The 16,704-nt window shown below is 34.3% G+C and overlaps 1 protein-coding gene across 7 annotated transcripts in view; it reads right to left on the reverse strand.

Moving 5' to 3' along the window:
- CSPP1 (centrosome and spindle pole associated protein 1) overlaps positions 1–16,704 on the reverse strand; it is a 61,669-nt gene that overhangs the window by 13,987 nt on the left and 30,978 nt on the right. For 5 of the 7 annotated variants that reach the window (XM_062570306.1, XM_062570307.1, XM_062570309.1 and 2 more), the window contains 12 exons: positions 15,790–15,911; positions 14,730–14,808; positions 14,358–14,472; positions 12,873–13,020; positions 9,729–9,881; positions 7,301–7,413; positions 6,386–6,535; positions 5,029–5,184; positions 4,215–4,319; positions 3,063–3,129; positions 1,387–1,507; positions 583–728 (listed from right to left, as the gene is read on the reverse strand). In XM_062570306.1, coding sequence (XP_062426290.1) covers positions 583–728; positions 1,387–1,507; positions 3,063–3,129; positions 4,215–4,319; positions 5,029–5,184; positions 6,386–6,535; positions 7,301–7,413; positions 9,729–9,881; positions 12,873–13,020; positions 14,358–14,472; positions 14,730–14,808; positions 15,790–15,911 — 1,475 coding nt within the window. The remainder of the gene's footprint in view (positions 1–582; positions 729–1,386; positions 1,508–3,062; positions 3,130–4,214; positions 4,320–5,028; positions 5,185–6,385; positions 6,536–7,300; positions 7,414–9,728; positions 9,882–12,872; positions 13,021–14,357; positions 14,473–14,729; positions 14,809–15,789; positions 15,912–16,704) is intronic. The other 2 variants (XM_062570311.1, XM_062570310.1) reach the window with 1 other exon arrangement.

The raw sequence follows: 16,704 nt of genomic DNA on the forward strand, positions 1-16,704 counted from the left end.
AGGAGAGTCACCAGGTGAGTGTTCCGACTTGTAACTCAAGAGTAATGATGACCAATCTCCTTTGGACTTCATGAATGTGTCAGGAAAAAAAGTAACTCCTGCAGCCCAACTAAGGAAGGAACTAGCAATTTTATGTGACCAACTGTCAAAGTGTTGCATGAATCTCTAATGAATAGAAGCTTATGATTATTCTGGGGAAGAAAACAATTATTCTATGTCAAAATGTCATACACTATCTAAAAGACCACATACTGTGTGTCAGAGAACAACACTAAGAAAATTCTGCCAGGCTGCTCATCACTTTAATGTCAGGCCGATGCAGTGACTGGCAATAGCCGCCATCTCATGGTGCAGTATCTATACACCAATAGTAAAACTGGGCATTTGTAGAAATGCACACACTAGAAGACATACTTTGTCCACAAAGTATGTTGTTTATGGGCAGTAAATGAGAAGAGGGTTTTTTTTTTTTTTTGGGGGGGGGGTTAGTGGGAAAGGGGGCCTTAATCCTGTGTAGTGGGATGATGGAGAAAGGAAGCAGATATTCACCTTTCTTCAACAGTAACAAGAAGATCTACCTGCCTTTGTATTTAAGTTCATTAAATTCCCATATATTCTGTATATTGACAGGATCTTGTGTATCCTTTGATGAAGGTCGCCTTACTGGAGCCTGCAGACGAAGCCTGGCCATTTCGAATACATCCTTTGGATTCTTCTCTCTTCTCCTCCTTCAAAGGTTTGTAAAGCAAGCAGTATGCAATTAACAACTGTAACATTCATGAGTTGCAGAGAAATATTAACAAAATTCAGGTCTTTTACTTATATACTATATTTATCATTCCTTAATTAAAGCTATCAAAATTGTAACATGATTTTGAGAATGACGACACTGTATATTATGCTATAAAAGGGATGACCTATTTAAATAGAAAAAAAATCATTTTACGGAATGGAGGTAAAACTGATGATCTAGCGAGTCTTTTCCAACTAATTAAGTAATACATTCTAGAAGAAAACACAAGATTTTAAATAAAAAGTGTATGATTTTCTAAAAGAAAGTACTTCTTCAGCACTATGCTATTCCCCAGATACAGCACTTCCCAGACACTTATTATAGCCTACGAAAAACGTAATGAGATGAAATCCTGCCTTAGACCACTGTCCAAGACAGGATACTGGAAAACCAGGTGTTACCAGTACAGCCACTCTTGCACTAAAATTAGCAAGATTGCTGGAGAAACTTGCACGTTAAAAAAAGAAAAAAAATAGTATTTTATAATCAAGTTTTATTTTTCTATTTTTTTTTTCATGCATGCGTATTAGCAATACTAACACTACAAGTATTGTGCAAAATCAAACATTCAGAAATGAAGATGAAAGTCTCACCGTGTAATCGGTATGTCATCATCACTAGCCACATTTAGCAGCTGTTCCTGTAGTCGCCTCTCTTCACTACGAAGCTGTTTCCTCATCTCTGATAATTCATTTATCACATTCATTCTTTCCTCTGGAATTTAACACCAATAATTTAAAAATATAAGTGTCAGGGACATTATTTGTTCCTCCTACTTCTTAAGTGTAAGGTGAAAAAAAAGATAAATTATTAATTAGGACAATAATTATATAAACACAAGAATCCCAGCATTTCATATACTAGGAATTAGGGCAGAACTTGTATTTTGAGATACCACAAGGACCAGATCCCCAAAACAGCAGAAAGCCCCCAAACTTAAACAGAAATGTTTTGATGCAATTACAAAAAAAATTTTTTTTTAATACTAGCAAGAAAATAGCCATATACTAATACTGCCAGTGAATAGCCTTATTCTGACTTCCTGAGACTAACATGTCTACACAAGCCCTCATGGAATCCCAGGGGCAGAAGACAGAAAATTAGGTGGTATCAGCAAGCACACAACCTCCTTTCCATTTCCTGATTCTTAATGGAGAATCTGAAAGAGGAGCATCGGTCTGCTTAGCAAAGTCGCTTGTTCCTAAGCGTTCAGGAGTTCCTGATTCAAAGCACCACTACTTCCTATACGTATTTTTAGTATGAGCTTAGGTTAGCTTTTTAGATCTGCCTTGGGTTTAACACTAAGCTGCTTTTTTTGTGGTCAGGACAGCATTCTCCGCGAATCACAGTTTCCTGAACTTGGCATGCTTAACAGTTGCCAAAATACCAGATTATCTTTTAGGTTAGTTCTGATCCCAGGACCTAGCAGAAAAGTAAGGTTCTCAAATAGTAAGGCACTCAAAAACAAATATTGAATCATGTTTCTTTATCCCCTCATGACAACTAGTCTGAAACAAGCAACAGTAAGAGCTGTTTTAAGAACCATTTTCTTTTCCATTCAATGATTAAGAGGAAAATCTCCCCACAATGGACCCAGGTACTGACTGCTAACAGTTAACAAGTGAAAATAAAATTAGAGCTACTAACATTTGCAGGACATAAGATAGTTATTTTCCAGGCAATTTATGGTATTTCTTATCTGTAAAATAGCATCAGAAGAAAAAATAACTGCTTTCCATCCATACATTGCCAATATAACTGACATTTGAGGTGCAAAGGAGGTTCTCCTGGTAAGTCTGAATTCTAAAACCACCACTAAAAGTAAAGATGAACAAGCAGAGGATTAGGCAGATTAACAAAGGAAAACAGAATGAAATGCACTACACACTGTTATTCTGATTTATTACTCTGCCAATGCAAAACTCTTCCATATGGCACATTTTGCAGTGTTCTGATCACAGCCGTTAAAATCTGTCCTGACTGAAAGATTCTAGCACTTTCCTTGGAGACTTTTCCACTAGCAAAGTGTTTTATGAAATCCTGATAAAGTTACATAAATGCTTTTTACTTTGTATTAATACTTGCAGTTATATTCATACAAACCATACTAATACACTGATAATACTAACTAATAGAGAAGAACACCTACACAAAAAAATACATGTTTTACAAGACAACTCCTTTGAAAGCAAGAATAAGAAGTGAGATTTGTAAACAAGAACAGTTTCATTGTAATATAAAGTGAGACTGCAATGAAGAGAATACCCACCAAATGCCCGCAACTGATTTCTTCTAGCAGGGACTGGTGGAGAAGGAGCCCTCGGTTGTGCAGGATCCTAGTGATTACAATTAATAAAAATGTTTTATCTCAAAGTAAGCAACCATATCAGACTATATATCACATTTCTTATTTTTTGTCCAGTTTTTGTTAACTACCACTAGTACTGAAGAAGGAACAGTAGCATGACCAGCTGTTAGCTCCTATGTTTTTTAAAATCTGATCCTTAATTGCATAAGCCAAATTACTATGATAATAGACAATATTTGGAGATCTGGACACAACTGTATCCGGTGCAGCAAAGACATACAAATAAGCTGACCTTCCAGAATATTCTTAGCATTTAGGGAAAACAACAGGTTTAAATAAGGTTTAAAGTCTTATTTAAAAGATTTTCTGAAACTGTAACATGAAGTATTTTGCTGAGTTATCACCTCTATGGTAAATTCATTTTTAAAATTCTCTGCCCAGTTCATATGGAAAGTTACAAAAAACAACTTTCAATGAAGATTCAACAGTGTAGACTGAGACTCAAACATCACAGACAATTATTTAAACTATTTCAAAGGGCAAAGGAAAAAAAGTGTACTATAAAAGATCAAATCAAGTAAAAGAACTGAGTGGTCTCAGAACCACTATTGTAACTCAAAGCCTTTGTGATGCAAAGGAGAAGGATGAAGTATATCAAGACTTACCTTTCTGTACTTTGAGAAACAGAAATATAAACCAATATATTTATAACTAAGCATCAACATTACTCCTAAAGTTTGAAATAAGTTCTCTTCTGAGTGAACATAATGAATTGCCAGGTTAGAAGTAAGCTTTCTTGTCCTAACCTTAGCATTCTTATACTCTTGGTAAGCTAGATAGAGAACATCTACACTCTGAATAAGGTGTTCATCACTAGACAAAACATGTATGTTAAAAATTTTGAAATAAGACAAACAAATTTTGTTCAACATTTTGGACAAAATTAAACATTTTAACTTCTGACCTAGAAGGCTGGCTGATATAAAGACTATCTCCAGTAATTCATGATATTCCAGTAACAACTCGCAAATAGGAAAAACTTGGTAGGATTTCATATACCTTAGCATCTTAACTAAACCAGTAAATGTTGACTATAAAAAAAAAAAAACACACCTGTGTGTAACAAGATATATGACTTTCAGCAGAGGAAATTCTCTCTTCTTTTCTTATTGATTTATTCTGAAGAGCAGGAATGACAGGAGAAGGTTGCCTTGAGAACTGCAAACAGGAAAGTAAGATTAAAACTATATTCCTATAGATTCTAAATAAAATATTGTTTTGGAAAGGAAGAAGCTTATCAATATTTTTCAGAAGACAGAAAAATAGTTTTGCTTAATCTTTAATGGAAATATATTATTTATCTTGCTTTTAACTCATGCAATAATTTTATTGAGTTATTTCATGATTTTTTCTACCTGGAGTAATTTTAGGGCTCTTTTTCTTTTCTTCCTGTGATGCAGTTTTTAAAATTTATGTTTAAGTTATATATTCTTTTTCCAGCTTCTTCCATTGCATTTATCTACTTTAGAGAAATGTGCAGAAATATAAAAAGGAGTCAGTCCTATTTACTTAGATTGTGTCCATCAACATTCTGTCATGGATTTTTTATATGTCCCAGGAAAAGAGAGATAAAAGAAAAATAATAAAGAACACTTAAAGATGAACAGGCCTCTAAATAATATTAATTTATTTGTATTCAGACCTCAACATGGCCATGGTACTTCAGAGCAGATATAAAAATCAACCACAGAAGCAGCTTACTTAAAACTTATCCCATGTTTGCTAAATTTTTTTTTTGTGCAAACTTGAGCAGCAACAGACGTTTCCATTGTAGTAAGTTTAATTTTTCAATCAGCAGTCTTGTGTGTATTTGCTAGGTAAAAGTTAGGAAGAAGTATTTGTATTTTAGAAAGTCATTGAAGCATACCATCTTTTTCTCCTCTTCCATCTTTGCAATTTTTTCTCTCTCATAATATTGCCTAAGTAGCTCATCTTGCTTTTCTTCTTCTTCTTTTTTCCTTTTTTCTGCCTCTTTTCGCCTCTCTTCAGCTAATCGAATTATTTCTTCATTTTTCAATCTTTGCTGTAATGAAAACATCATTAGCTCAGGAAAAAAAAGACTCAACATTTTTAAAGTTTCAAATTCTCAAACAAAAACAAAAGGTAAAGTACACATCAAAGTGATTAGCATGAAATGAAAAGCGTATTTCATTAGACTGACATCAAGCATTCAAATTAAAAACTATCCCATGCAAACACCAAACATCCTTAATCGTGTCTCTACTAACATCAGCTAAAACAAACTGGAGGAACCAATTCCAAAAGTTCAGATCCAGATAGAACACGCTGCAAACACGCACTATCCTAGCACAAGCCCACAGAGAAAATTAGCCTCCTGTCAGTTTTACTCCTGTGTCTGTAAACACCAATGATATGTTTTCCATGCTATACTAGCCTAGCTCTGTTATCCAGGTAAAGATAAGAGTGATCCGACTAATTTGCGCACACAAAAGAACAGGAGAGAATAAGCTAAGTGCTCTCTCTCAGAAACCCTCAAGTCTTGCATCTTTTCTCATAAACATGCTGGGGAGTGAAAGATTTTTCCAGCTTTGATAGCCTTGTGCCCTTGTGTCCTACAGTTATGGGAGTCTGAATTATGAAAATTCATTCAAAATTCCAAATAGGACAAATACAGCTTTTTGGTTTGAATTAAATAACAACATTTACCTCCGTGAAAGACATTACATTTATGTCCGTGAAATGACATTACATGACATTTTTCAGAAGTAAGTAGTATCACTATCTCAAAGATGTATCCTGGCCAATTCGGGGAGGGGGGGGGGTGGGGGAAACATTCTGATATCTTTCTATATTGCTACATTCAGAATGCTAATAATTCCAGAAAGGGCTAGATTTAAGAAATTAGCAAGAAAACATACACACACACACACACACACACACACACACATATATATATATAACTTTCTTAATTTGGCAAAGCTTTTTAGTGTCCTCACAATCAATTTCCTTTATACTAAAGAGCACCAATATTGTTAATAAAACTACACTATTTTTATTAAAAGAATTAACAGTATTTCAACTTGAAAGTATACCACTAAGATTGAGGAGAATGTGCTAATTAGTAATGACAATCTTCTAGTTCTCCTCTGGTTAATATAGACTTTGTTTTTTTTAAATGAAATCTACAGGATACATCTCAGTTTATCTTCCTCTTCTAGAGGACACAAATCTTAAAACAAAGTCAAGATATCAAAATACCACACCTCCTCCTCTTTCTTTCTTTTCTTTTCCTGCTCATCTTCATATTCCTTTTGAATTCTCATCCTCTGTTCAGCTAGTCGTTTTTCTTCTTTTTCTTCTTCCATCCTAAGTTTTTCTCGCTCTGCTTCTTCCCTAAGTCTCTTTTCTTCAATCTAGAAAACAGAGCAAAAAAGTATTCAACTGTCAACAGCCAGCAATAATCTGACAAACAACATTAACCACTGTGATATTCTGCGGATTTTTATAATCCCTATTTGTGAAATAAAAGATAGTATAGAGCAACTCCAAGGGAAACGTTCTGTGCATTCTCTACTCTTTTGGCAGCACTGTACATGGAAAATCCTTGTAACATTATCTTTTTAAGAGATCCACATTAAATTATTGTGTAATATTCACACTCTAACTCATCTAACCCTTGATATTTAATTCTTGTGGCAGAAGATTATATTCAAAGTATCATACATAGACAGAAACTGCTGGCAGAACAATCAAATTTTACACACACACCAATAAATAATAATCTCACTGTTTTAACAAATATAATTTATATCATTTTGACTTGCAGAGGGAAATTTTTTTCTTTACACATTTATGTATGTAAACTTATATTTTATGTACAGTCTGAGAGCTCAAAACTGTATTTAGAAAGTTATTTTTAGAAGACAGACAGAATCTAGGTTAATGAAGCCAACTACTAATAGCATTGCTTTTATAGGCATTCATTACCTAAGCCAAAATCCGAGAGACTCAATAGTAAAAAGCTCTTGGTACACATCCTGTGTACAAAATTAACGATAAGCGGATAAAGTAAGTACTCTTACCAGTACTCTGGTAAGTAGTTTGATTATTTATTGATTTTAAATCCTATTTTTTTATTTTTATTTTTTAAATATTTGACAACTGGCATGAGCATTCACCTGTAGACGAAGAAAATTCTTGTATGACTCTTGTCGCTTAAGATGCTGTGGAGATGGTGGCTCACCAAACACATTACCTCGAGCAAAAGGAGAGGTCTGTGCAAATGTAAAACCTAAAGGTGAGGGGAAAAAATTTTTAGCTTTAAAATAGCTATGATTTAAGTTTTTAGATTGTCTGCCTAGAATACTCTCATGTTTTAATGGCTCAGTTAACAATGTTTGATTTAACTGTCTTTTTACAAAATAATACTTAAAGGATTTCAGAATATCATGAAACAGGTCATTTATTCTACTGAACAATCTACAATTGGTCTGAAAAAATGTAGTATCTAAAAAATTTGCTTTTAACTTAATCAATTTAAGTTAAATAATTAAGTTTTTGCATTTCATAATTTTATTTCTTGCATTTAATCACACTTAACACATGGTTCTGTTCCTTAGATTTATTGAATGTTTGAAAACAGAATATTTATCTTTTTTTCACCCTTATGGAATAAATGTTCAGGTAGAACAGCAATGGATGGTACAAAAAAAGAAAACAAAAATGGTAAATAAAATACAAGGGACTTCAGAAAATTCAATTTTGCTAGTATAAGGTGCATTCTATACTATAAAGTTTGAAGTGTCAGGTGTCTTTCAGCTCAGCTACCTTTTCTACTGTATTGGAAGCAACATCATTAGCGAGAGGTTGCCAAGTTATTCTCAACCCTGAGTCATGAATTCATCATAACCACACAGTCTGAAAAGCTCTAAAAAGAAAGAGTAACTCTGATACTATTCAGAAAAGCTTTTGCAGAAGAGGATACAGGAAGTGGAGGAAAAAGGAAGCAAGTATAGGAGAAGAAAAAGTTCTGCTGACTTTTCACCTGACATAATTTGTTCCTCCTTCATATCAAGTTTATACATCTTTGAGGTACTACTCTTTGGAGCAAGAGTCATGGTTCTATTCCCACACATTGATTAAAAATTTGACTATATTCATAGCTGTTCTCATATTTCCCCTTTGCTTTTCCTTGTATGTTGTCTTAAGACCCAAATCAGATGTAAGCAGAAAAAACATCCCCATTTAATTCCCATGGGAATGCACATGCTTACTGCTACAACCTAGCCTTAAGAGTATGTGCTGTTTAAACTTGAATAACCAAGTGTGCATTGAGGTTAATATTCTTCTTCTTTCTATGAAATCATAGTTTAAATGCTTTCAAAAACATAACTAAATTTAAATATGCCTCTTACTGGATGTATTTATTTCATACAAGATAAAAACTACACAGAAAATTACAATGAAGTTTATGTACCATTTAAAAAAGCATGAACAAAAAACACACTAGTTACTATTGAATACATCCAGGTGTGAATTTTATGCCTATCAGCCACTCTCCTGCAAAATGCTCTTTAAGGGGAGAGGTAAAAAACTTAAAAGTAATAACCTGCACCAGGCTACTTAACTGTCTGACTATTCAATTAGGAAGTTCAAGATTGAAGTTCACATCTCTGGTATATGAACCAACCTCTGCATCTCTTGACCCTAAAAGGAATGCTCCAGCCAGGCAACAGTTTGCTACTCTGCATTATTGCTTTACCAGTTTTGCTTGTTTCACTTCTTACTAAATGGTTAAATTTACAATGTAGTAGGGAGAAGACAGGGAGGAGAAGGTGGCAGGGGTGACAAAATTGATTCTAGAGTCAGGACACTGAGTTGCAATATTGTGATGTCCAGGTCCATGCTGTAATTACCACCTAACTCTTTACACAAAAGTTCTGCCAGTAGAAAGAGAGGCAGCATCTAAACTGACTTAAGGAGACTATCACAGATCCTGACCATTGTCCAGCCAATACTGTGGACATATCTGGAGTACCACAGTGCTCTCATTTGGATATTTCACATACATATGGGGAGAGAGAAAGATGCATTTGTTTCAAATAGCAAGTGAAAAAATAAAATAAAATCTGAAAACTTGAAGGCAGTGCACAGGCCTGCACATGTACCTAATTTATCTCTATTTTTTTAAAATAACTTGGTAACCTCAATACTGTACCAATTTCATCTTAATTCATCATCATCCATCTGCAGACTTTCTTCCTTTTATTCCATCTTCTCTCCTTTTACACAGTTGTATTTCACTGTTTCATTTCACAGTAAAATACATACGTAAAAATATTTGACTAGTTAACATTGAACCTGGAAAACTGATGTACTGATCCTGACTGGTACTAAAACAATTATCATTACTGAATAGCAAATAGGAAAATACATTTTTAGTGCACACAATGACGACAATGAAGAACTTTGGGAAAGAAGCACAATACTGACTTACAAGTGAAGAGCACTAGCACTAGAGGACTGCAGGAAGGAAGTAAAGACAAGAGAATTTTGATCACTAAGACCTATGAATTATTAGAGCTATAACACAGTATTCTTAAAAACCTGCTATCTTATTTGTAGATGCTTCTGTGTTCTCAGGTCTTGGGGAGGCCAAACTTAGGTCAAGAGATACAATAGCCCTTTTATCTTCATATAGTCTTGCCTCTGGATTATGATACGCATCTTCATTCTGCTTGTGCATCATATTCAAGTCAGCTAAAGGAAAGGGGAAATAACTGTTTACAATATTTTATTCCCACAAAAGGCATGTTCACCACAGATTCTCAAAGTACAGGGATGTTTCAGCAGATTCCATTTTTTCCAGGCACACCAGCTATGGGAACTAAAGATTTAGGCAAAACCAATAATACATAAACTACAGGTGAAATGTCAGTTATCAAGAATTCACTGATTAAAAAGTAACTGCTTATATATTTACTTTTTTTTTTGTTGTGTTTCTTTTGTCAAGAATGATTCTTCTCACCAAAGCAACCCCAAGAAAATGCTATGAAAAGGAAAGATAAAGAGCTCAAACACTAAAAAGACTGACAATTGTATATGTGTTTAGAAACTACCTCTTCTCCTATTTGCTTAAAGTTGTAAAACAGTTGATTTTAGCATTGGATTTTTAATACTAAATTTTTATTCTATTTCATTTCTATTAATGGCAATGACTGCAATAAACTGTTAATCTGTTTTTGGTTTTGATGTCTTCAGCAGTAATCCACATAGGGATTTCATTACATAAACAAAACAGAATCATTTAGAATTTTCACCAAAATTTGCATTGTACATATTAGTTAGCATAAAAACCCTGATCAAAGTTATTAATGTCAACTAATCTTGAAATGTTCACCACACTACATCTAAAAAGACTCCTAAAAAACAAACACAAACACCTACAGAGTTTTGCATTATCTCTTTTAAAAGTGCTTAAACGACTACAGTTATTCAAAATTATCAGAAAAACACACATTCCAAGAACTTTAAAGCTATATTCTTCTCTGTAAAGAAGCCATTGCATATACCAGAGTCCCTAAATTATCTATGTACATGTTTTTCAATAGGATAAAAAGACAAATTGCACTGTGTAACATACAGACATGGCAGAACCAGCATGTTACATGCTTGATGACATTTGACCCATAGCTTACCCATCAAGTTTTTAAACTATGGTGGGAAAAATAACTTTAAATATGTACTAGAGGAAAGCAGGCAAATCCTTTCTCTTGGTTCCTCATTTATGGACAGACATAGACTTCTCAGGAGAGGACTATAAGAAGCACAAGTCAATTTAAGTTACCCACAACTTCTTCTGATCCATCCACCTACACCATACCAATGGCTTGGAGAAAGAAGTGTAACCAACCCAGACACTTAAATGAAGTGCTTAGTTAGTGTGAGCACCTCTGTCCCCTCCGGGAGCCTAAAGGCAAGATTCTAAAATTATTATCTAGTCACACAATTAAAATAATTTATATATTTTTATATTTTTCCCTTCATCTTTTTTTAATCTCAAAGTACTTCACAAATTTAGCAACAGGCCACTTAGATGTCGTCAGTACTCTAAAACTAAATATGTACATACACAAACTGTGATCCAGCAAGTTTTCCATACTTTGAAAATTCTTATATTTTATCATCGAAGCACTTATTTGAAATTAAAAACCTAATCATACTACAACATCATATTCTGATAATACTAAATTCAATTGGCTTCATATTAGAAATTTATATAGCTAAAGTTATAAATTCTCCTTCACTTTAAAAATTGGCACTTTTATTTGTTTTGGACTATAACTATTAATGCTTCTACTAGTGTAATTCAGCTTGCCACCAAATTACATAACTAATCAAGGAATCTGACTGGTACCACAGCCAGATAAGAAATGTTTTGTTTCAAAAATCTCATTTCACTGCTATTATTCTGCAGATTAATTTGAAACATTCAAATTCATTGAGGATAGGTAGGAGGAGGAATGGAAGTTCAAAGTCCATTAGATTTATGGTTTTAATGTGCTCTAAAAACAGTTATCCTCTTGGATAACACAGAAACATGAAGGAAATACACAACACTGGGATTAGTCTCATCTGATGAAAAGTGCTGCCTTGCTTTAAATTTTATGCTCAGAAAGTCCACATTGAGCCCCAATATCACATCAGCTCTCAGATAAATCCATCAGTTGTATAGCCAGTACAGCTCTTTTCTTGATGAGGTGCTAAAGGCAAGAATGAAGAGAGCTAGCCTAGGCTAGCACGGGTAATTATTGCCCTAGTGTGACACTTGAGGGTGTTTATAACTCAAGTCCGGGGATCAAACCTGAGCATGAACTGCACGGGATAGAGAGCGTATGTGGTTCAACAAAAGAGAACCCTTGGCACTGGAGTGAATTTAATGTTAATAATTTCATTTTGATACAACTAATCTAATTGTGCCTATTGAGTACTGTTTAATTTTACAAAAAATATTGTTGCAGGGTCTTCTATAGCAATAGAAACTGTAGCTCTTCCAATAACTAGAGATTTGCCTACCCAAATTCAGGACCCAGAACCAGGAATTTGAGTTTTAAGCTTACATCTACCACTATTTTATTGGATGGTCTGATAAATCACTTGCCTGGATTATAGCTATCTCCAAGCTCATTATCCCCTCTCATATAAAAACAGCACTTGGGGAAACGAAAAGCCTTAGAAATCAGTGCTGCTGACTGACTACTATTTATGTGTCCATCTACCAGCAGTGTTACTTGGTAAGATCTAACATTTCACTTAGTTTTATGTATTTGTCCAAACAGTCTCATTTTGCATTTCACAAATAAGCCAAGACATGATTTTTCAAAAAAATATTATTCCTGTAAAACATTTAAATTAAGTCCTCACAACAGCAGTCTAGCACATTTGCATTGCAGCCATTTCTAAGAGCTTGCTTTCTTTCTTCTCCTTTTACTATTGTTTCTTGTCTTCATTGATAGTTGACATATCTTAAGCTCCCCATATAGTTCAGACTGTACCATGCAAACGATTCCATTAAAATCAGAGTAATTACTTAAACATTCCTACAGTGCACCTCTTTGAAACAAGTATTTCTATTTGCCAGTAAAGTGCTACCAGTATTACAACAGAGGGAATAATATGTCTAAATAGCGCTTCACAAGGGTAAGAAAACACCACTCTTAAAAAAACAATCTGTAATTTTGGCAAACATACTTATTAGATTTCCTTTTGCATCTCTGAGAGGAGCACCACCACCGCCTTTTCCCCAGGGATTGTAATTCCTCATTTCAGCTTCTAACTTGGCTTCGTAGCGTTCCTTTTCTTCCCTCTCTTGCCTGCGTCGTTCCTCTCTCTCTCTTATCTGAAAGCAAACAAAAAGCAGTCACAGAGAAATATACAGATACACATTGTAAGACTTCCAAGTTCCAGAAATATTCACATTTATAAATGGAACAACTGTAAGAAAAAGTCCAACTTCTGTCTAATGCTTTTATAATATTGTCTAATATTTTTGCAGCTGATATATATTAATGTATTTTTTTTTTCCTTTAGTGTGTTCCTTCTGTCTATTAGATAAAGGTTTCTCTATCAGGTAATCAGATGATTTTATAAAGAGGCAATGAGCCAACACAAAGACCCATCTAGTCCTGCCGAAAGTTTCAAAAAATGGTCAGTCAGGTTTGTCTGTAGAAGAAAAAAAAGGGAGGGGGGAGGGAGCAAACAAAATACGTTCTATCAGCTCTCAGCAATAAGTAGCATAACAACTTTGAAAGACTGTCAGAAGTTGTGCCATGTTTATTAGACCTTTATGTCCCTTCATGGAGTCTCTCACATGACTTACTTCTTAAGACTATAGACAGAAAATGTCTTCAGCAAAGTTTAGGGACAAGTATCAAACACTATTCCTAAATACTTACTTTATTCTTAAATCAGACTTGATTGACAGGCTCTCCTGTCACTGTGCACAGTCATAGTTAGAATTAGAACATTTTTATGGAAATTATTTGCCTCTACTGAAGAACTACATAAAGACGAGTGAGACAGAAAAATGTTAATGTACTGTGTTCTAGTAAGATCTCTCTGAAATACTTTGAACAATCTTGGCAGGACATGTTCTAAAAATATAAATTCCAACAGGTGCAGCAGCAAAAGGCCACTGAAATGAAGAGGCAACTAGAAAGCTTATTGGATGACAGGCAGCTATAGAAACTTGTTTAATCTACCAAAAAGAAAGCTGAACATAAGATAAGATGAGACTGCCACCTACAAATATATTCGAGTTAACCATTAAGGAGGCCTTTGAACTACTGCCCAAAAGAGCAAGAGGAAATTATTGAAATTAAGAGGCTTCCTAAATACTAGAGCAATCATCTTCTAAAGCAATTTTTCAATGAGGATATCAGAGCAAAACAAGTCATTGCTTTTAAGACACGGCTTCTTCTTATGTTTATGAAAGGAATTATATAAATAGTGATGCCTAGAATCAAACTGTTTGCTGTCAGTTCATCCAAAGAGCTAAAGTGGACTTGAGGAGGGTCAAATGAAGCAAGAGAGGAAGGGAGGAAGGAATAGAGAGTTGTTAAGTATAGTTTATACCTGTAAGTTAAGTATAAATATGTTTGAAAGAGTACTACAGACACAATCACTACATATTATAAAGAAAAAGAAGAAAATGGCAGTGGCTTTATCACTCAGTACCTGCTGTTGCAATTCTTGTTGGTAAGATAATGTTGCCTCTTTGGAAGGTTTTGTTTTTTCTTCAGAAAATACTCCTACATTTCTATCTGCTGTATTCCTCTGTCCGGTGTTACTTCTGAAATAAAAGAACACACCTAAGAAAAAACATCACAGGGTCCTGGGGGTGGGAATCCCTGTCTGAAATACCCAAGAACAGTTGCTGCTTTCCCAGAGCCTGAGAGTTTATAATCTCAAATATTTTCATTTATAGTTTAGGTAGGAATTCTTTAAGAGAAGTTGGGAGAGCTGTCTTTAACACATTTCACTTCAAAAGCCTATCCTTTATTAGAAAAATACTACCAACATGAAAAGCATATAAAAGATAATACTTACAGGGATTGCTCTGCTGGGGCTTGGCTTGAAGGAATGTCCAGATTAGGTGTGAATTGCGTTCCCATCGTAGCTGTGCCATCTATGCAGTAAAGATAGCTATTTTAAATTTGGGATGCTCAAAAGTAAACAACTGCTATCACTTAAAAGAACATGAGTCACTGCTCAAACTCCGACTGCAGGATCGTGAAAAGGACTCTAGACTTCTATAGCATTAAATGTAGTGACGCTTAATGCCCCCTAAAGCAAGGGGCACAACACGAAGGTGCAACTCCATTTCTTACTTACAAATTTAATTAAACCCTTTTAAACAATTAATTGAATTAAAGCCTGTAAAAATGTACACATACCTTCATTAAGACACTCTATAATGAACTAACATTAAAAATAACTTACTAAATGCACCACTTGTCCTCATGCTTTCCAAAAGCCTCTTCTGTTGTGAGGAGAGCCATACTGTCCGATTTATTTCAACTTTTCTATGAAGGCACCATAACAACTTGTTTTATCTTAAAATATTTATTTTTCTCTTAAAAGAAAAAAACACTCCCAAAAATCTAACACACAAAAATCATAGTTGCTTGACTTGTTAAATCCTCATGGAGCAGTCACGGGGTATATTAAAAAGGAGTTTTAAAATAAAAAGTTGCATTACTTCATACAGTTTCTTTAAAAATATTTAAAATTATTTGTGAAACTCTAACATAGCCTAAACATACAAAAAGTATGAAATAATTTAAGTAATTTTAGTAAATGTTTTTATTACTGAAATTGTAAAGAAAATCTTCTGGGAAAAGTAATGTTTAAGCACCCAAGACAAGAATCTTTTCAAGTGATTAATAGCATTTTAGGAAGCCATTGCCTCTTTTCCAGTTGCAGAAAACTACTTCATTCAAAAACAACACTGAGGGAAAATACTGCTTTTCCTTCTTTCATTCAATACATAACTAAAAATTGGCTATAAACAGCTGTTAGTAGTTCTATATTATTCAAAATTTAATTAGATTAAAAATATTTATCTGAATCACACTAATCATCAACCCACCTAAAATCATCAACTTACAATATGCAAGATTGGGATCCAAAGGATTCCTAGCCCCATAGAAGTAATATGCATCATCATAAGGCGTTCTATAGTTCTCTGTCAAAGCTGGTGGTGGAGGAGGCAGTGGCATAGCTGCAAGCCTGAAAACAAAAAGGAGCATGGTTTTTGGTTTATTGTACAACTGAAGAGAAACACCAACACAAGCAAAAAGAAGAAGAAACTACTATGGGGGAAAAAATAAATCTCAGCCTAAGATCTTTCATTAGTGTCATGCAGGAACAAGAGAGAATAAGCCACAGTAAGAAGTTAAGCTTCCCTTAAAAAGTACTTAGAAATCCCTTAAAAATCTAGGCTATTCCAGAAATCTTAAAGAGCATGAAGAAAGAGTTTCTCCTACGACGGGTTCAGTTAATAAATTCGCACAGGTTACATCTGTAACAGCAAATAAAACATGCCAGGGACTGGTGTCTGGTCAAGAACAAGTAGCTAAAGCTCTTTGTCTCTTCCAAAACAATGTCGCCTCATCCACAATCTCTAGCGGAAACTGCCACTGTCTACACTAAACTCCTGAACTTAGTAGTGTGTGGAAGAGCACTCGTCGGTATAGGCAAAAAAAAAAAAAAAAAAAAAAAAAAAAAAAAAAAAAAAAAATCACATCATGCCTGGTAGTTGAGTACATAGCGTAGATACTATTCTGACAGCACAACTCTATTTTTATTTTACACAAACATCCACTTAGAGAGCCCACTCTGCAGATAAACCAGCCTCTCAAGATTTTCCAAATAAATAGAATAAACTGCTAAGAAATAGGCATAAAAATTTATTGTAGGGCACCAAATAATGTTTTGACAACTTATTAAAAAATGTTTTTAAAACATTTATTTCTGTTCTGAGTTAGTTCCTGGGAGAAGGATGAACAGCACCATTGAGCTC

This window comes from Rhea pennata, chromosome 2 (assembly GCF_028389875.1).
Source record: "Rhea pennata isolate bPtePen1 chromosome 2, bPtePen1.pri, whole genome shotgun sequence".
NCBI classification, from domain to species: domain Eukaryota; kingdom Metazoa; phylum Chordata; class Aves; order Rheiformes; family Rheidae; genus Rhea; species Rhea pennata.